Source organism: Arachis duranensis, chromosome 6, assembly GCF_000817695.3.
Source record: "Arachis duranensis cultivar V14167 chromosome 6, aradu.V14167.gnm2.J7QH, whole genome shotgun sequence".
Lineage (NCBI taxonomy): Eukaryota > Viridiplantae > Streptophyta > Magnoliopsida > Fabales > Fabaceae > Arachis > Arachis duranensis.
The window spans coordinates 7,616,542-7,620,367 of NC_029777.3; the positions used below are offsets into that span (position 1 = coordinate 7,616,542).

At 33.8% G+C, this 3,826-nt stretch overlaps 1 protein-coding gene across 1 annotated transcript; it reads left to right on the forward strand.

Annotated features, from left to right (window-relative positions):
• Positions 1-672: 672 nt before the first annotated feature.
• On the forward strand, positions 673-1,634 carry LOC107492426 (uncharacterized). Its single transcript, XM_052263471.1, has one exon. The coding sequence runs from the start codon at positions 863-865 to the stop codon at positions 1,328-1,330; it is 468 nt and encodes a 155-aa protein (XP_052119431.1). The 5' UTR covers positions 673-862; the 3' UTR covers positions 1,331-1,634.
• The last annotated feature ends 2,192 nt before the right edge of the window (positions 1,635-3,826 follow it).

A 3,826-nucleotide genomic window follows, 5' to 3' on the forward strand; every position in this document is an offset into this window, starting at 1 on the left:
TGGTTTATTAAAAAGCTGGCAAGAGAGAATGTTGGTTAATTCCAGACATTTTAAAAAAAAAAATTATTCAAAATTTTACCTTGCAACAGAAATGATTAATCAAATGAAATCGGTTTCACTTTAGAAAAACGATTTTGTTTTAGTGGAGAACCAATTAAATTTTCTCATCTTATATGAATTTAATCGAAACTATATTAATGCATATAATTTCACAAATGTTGATGTCGCATAATACATATTTAAATACATATATATACTAGTAAATGATTTGGTGACGGTTCTTTTGTGTGTAAGTAACATTTTTGAAGATCATGGGTTGTCATCGAAGTATAAAGAACCCTAAATACAAGCAAGAGGTTCGTGAATAATACATCTAAACTAACAACATTCTGGGGAAAAGAAATACTTAAAGTGAGTGGTTATTGGAAACAGAATTCCTTTTTTTAAGTGCCGAAAAGAAGACTGGTTGAAATTAACCGAATGCATCAATGCAAGCAACAGAAAGCAGTAAGAAAGAATCCCAATTCATTGTGTGTGTTCCAAATTCTTCGCCTCCAAAACCGCCCTCTCACATACATATATACATTATATTTTGGCTCCAAGCTTAGGCACCTACTCCATCCAATCAACTATTTGAATTTCATACCATATTGTATATATTTCTTAGCCGTGATTAAATATTAACCTATCTTAGTTACACGAAATTAAAGCAGTGCGTGCTTTGTTGTCGCATTCTATTTTAATAGTAATAACAATATAAAGTTAATTTGTTGCAACATTTTAGGTGTGCCTTAATATCATTCTCCCCTGCCTCTGCAGGGGGCGATCACCATCCCATCTGTGTCTTGGAAACTAATCGATAATGGAAGGAAATCTTGAGGCAAAGGACGGTGGTGGCACTCCGCGTCGAAAGAGGGTGCTTTCCATTAAGGGGGCCCTCTCAAGAATTAAGAGGAAGAAGCTTGGAGGCTCCACCAGATCCCTTAGCAGCCTCAGCCAATCTCCTTTTGATGGTGACGGTACCCTCAAGATTCCATCCAGAAGCAACAACACAGACTTCTTCGCCGACGACTCCTCCTATTCGCCGTCTCCGTCCAGCAGCAGCCGCTATTCTTCCAACCAGGCGCTGAACGAGATGGTGCAGGGCGACGACGACGGCGAGATCAAGCAGGACAATGTGGTTGCTGTTTCTCTTGAGGATGGTGATTCGATGATTGATGCTAAGGCTGATGAGTTCATTGCTCAATTCTACAGGCAGATGAGGTTGCAGCGCATGGATCACATGGATCCTCTCTACAGGGAGCGCAGCCACAGATCCTTGGGATGGTGATCCATCTTCAATCAAACAACACAAACAAACATGCTTCTTCTTCATTATTATTATTATTATTATTCTGTTTCGGTTATACACTACAATTCCCTTTCACATGTATAAGATTTAATGATTTAGTTTCACTTTTTTTTCTTATTTATGTTATTGGGGAAATTCAAGTTTCATTTGGATATATTAGCAAAGCTAGCGGCGTGTTTGTTTGTGTGTGTGAAGATGAAATGGAGAGACAAGCATGCATACCATGGAACTATTTGTAATATTAGGGCGGAGAAGAAACAAATGAATCAAAATTATTGTGTTATTTATTTGTTTCCTTACTGTGAAGGAAATGCCATGGGTAAGTATTATTTACCATCATCTTGTGCTGTTCCTCTTCAAAATAACTAGATTAATGTCCATTCTTAGAAGAAGGAACAATGCCCCAACCCAGAGAGAACTGTGTACACTAACATAATGTGTTTGGACAAATAAGATTCAGAACAAAGAAATCCTGTTTTTTTTTTTCAAGGATCAAACAAACTTAAACGCAACCCTAAAGAAATAATTTATTAAAGTCGGTATATCAACCTCTATAATAAAATCCTTAAAAATGCATCAAATTGTTGGTGTAACATTATCTCTATTCTTGATCATTTGAAAAAAGATTTTTCATGCTGTATAAGTTCTGTTAATCAATCAATTTGGCATGATCTCTTGAGAATATTTGTATTAATTCTGTCTAACAGATAATTTGGTCACTTTCTTTTATCTCGTGACATCAAAAATTTAATTCTTGATATTGGGCTCAATCTGATTGAGTCTCACCTTTTTAAAAAGTTTATTCTTCTAAAGATGGTTATAATTGGTTCTTGCAAAAGAAGTTTGATTGGGATAATAATGTTAATTGAAATTGGTTGTAGCGTTTTAAACTCCCAAAAAATATCAAAGTTTTTGTTTGGCTTTGTGTCCTGGAAGCCTTGCCCACAGCATCAAAGTTTTTGTCAGATTATAAGATTGCTTTTAATGTCAAAAGACTTGCGCACGACCTTCACAAGTCCAGAAATCTTCAGAGTCAGAGCACTGATCTTGTTTGGGTTGCTCCTCCTATAAACATGGTCAGAGCACTGATCTTTCAGGATCATAATCTCGCCGGTTTCAATTGTGTGCTTCGAACGGAGACTGGCTCTTGGATAAAAGCTTGCTCTGACTCTCTTTCAATTTAGAGCATTTTCCGGAGGAGTGAACTCTTTGCCATTTGGAGGGGCTTGTCCCTGTTTGGGAGGGTGAATGCAAGTCAATCATTATTGAAATTGACTCCATGAATGTTTTTTTTGTTGGTTCAATTTGATTTTCAGCAGCCACTTCGCTCTCATGGCGACTTAATAATAAAGATCAGAAAACTATTAAGATTTAATTGGAAAGTTTAATTCAATCTTGTTAAAAGAAAGGCTAATGTTGTAGCTGATCTGTTAGCAAAGAAAGAAATATGGAATGGAATAGAATTCACTGAATGGCTGAGGTTTTAATCGAAGTTGTAGGATGCTCTTCCTTGTGACTTTATTATGTTGTCTTATTACTAAATTTTTCTTATTTTTGAGACTTAGTTTTCTGTTCTAACTTTTTCTTAAACACCAAAAAAAAAAAAAAAAATTAGTAACTAAATTAAACTAACTTACATATACTGTTTTATGTTTTCATGCCTATTCTATTGGGACCTTTTTTTTTAGAATAATTTCTGTATTTGCTACATTGTTTATAGAAAGAAAAAAAAGGTTAGACATGCCAATTTTTCGTTTTTCTTCAATTCCGCTAGGGAGCTAATAAATTCCGCTAGGGAGCTAATAAAATATTTGTACAATGTGTATAATGAGTTGTTTATTTGGCCCAATATGAATTAAAAAATGAACATCCAGAATAAAATACTATTAATTTCTCAAACACAATACACTCATACTATCTAGAATAACCATCCGGATACTAAAGATAATAAACATCTGATATTCTATTGAATCGAACATCCCTAAACTCCCATTGTACAAATACTCTATTGACTCCTGTACTTCCTCTTTCAACATAAACTCTTTTAGACCTTTTAATTACTCTCATACTTTTATTCTCTTTTCCCAAATCTTGAAATCCTTAATTTTGTTATTCTTTATCTAATTTTTGCCTTTTTTTTCCCAAACTTTCTCTACACGTCATTATCTTTTTCCAAATTAGAGATCCATAATTTTCTTCACATTTTATCCTAGTTATTCATCATCAATCTTCAAATTCTATCTTTAACAATGGATGCTTGTAATGTAAAATTATTAAATCAATGTCAATTAGTTCCATTATCTTAAATAAACCTATCTTGCAGCTACTTTTTTGGATTAATTAAAATGTAATTCTAGTTTAATTTAGTTAGGACTTGTAATAATAGGTTGAGGGTTTTTTGGGGTTAAAATTCATGTGTTCGATTATGAAAGAATTTTATATTTAGGGGTAATTAATTTATGTATTTTGTATCCT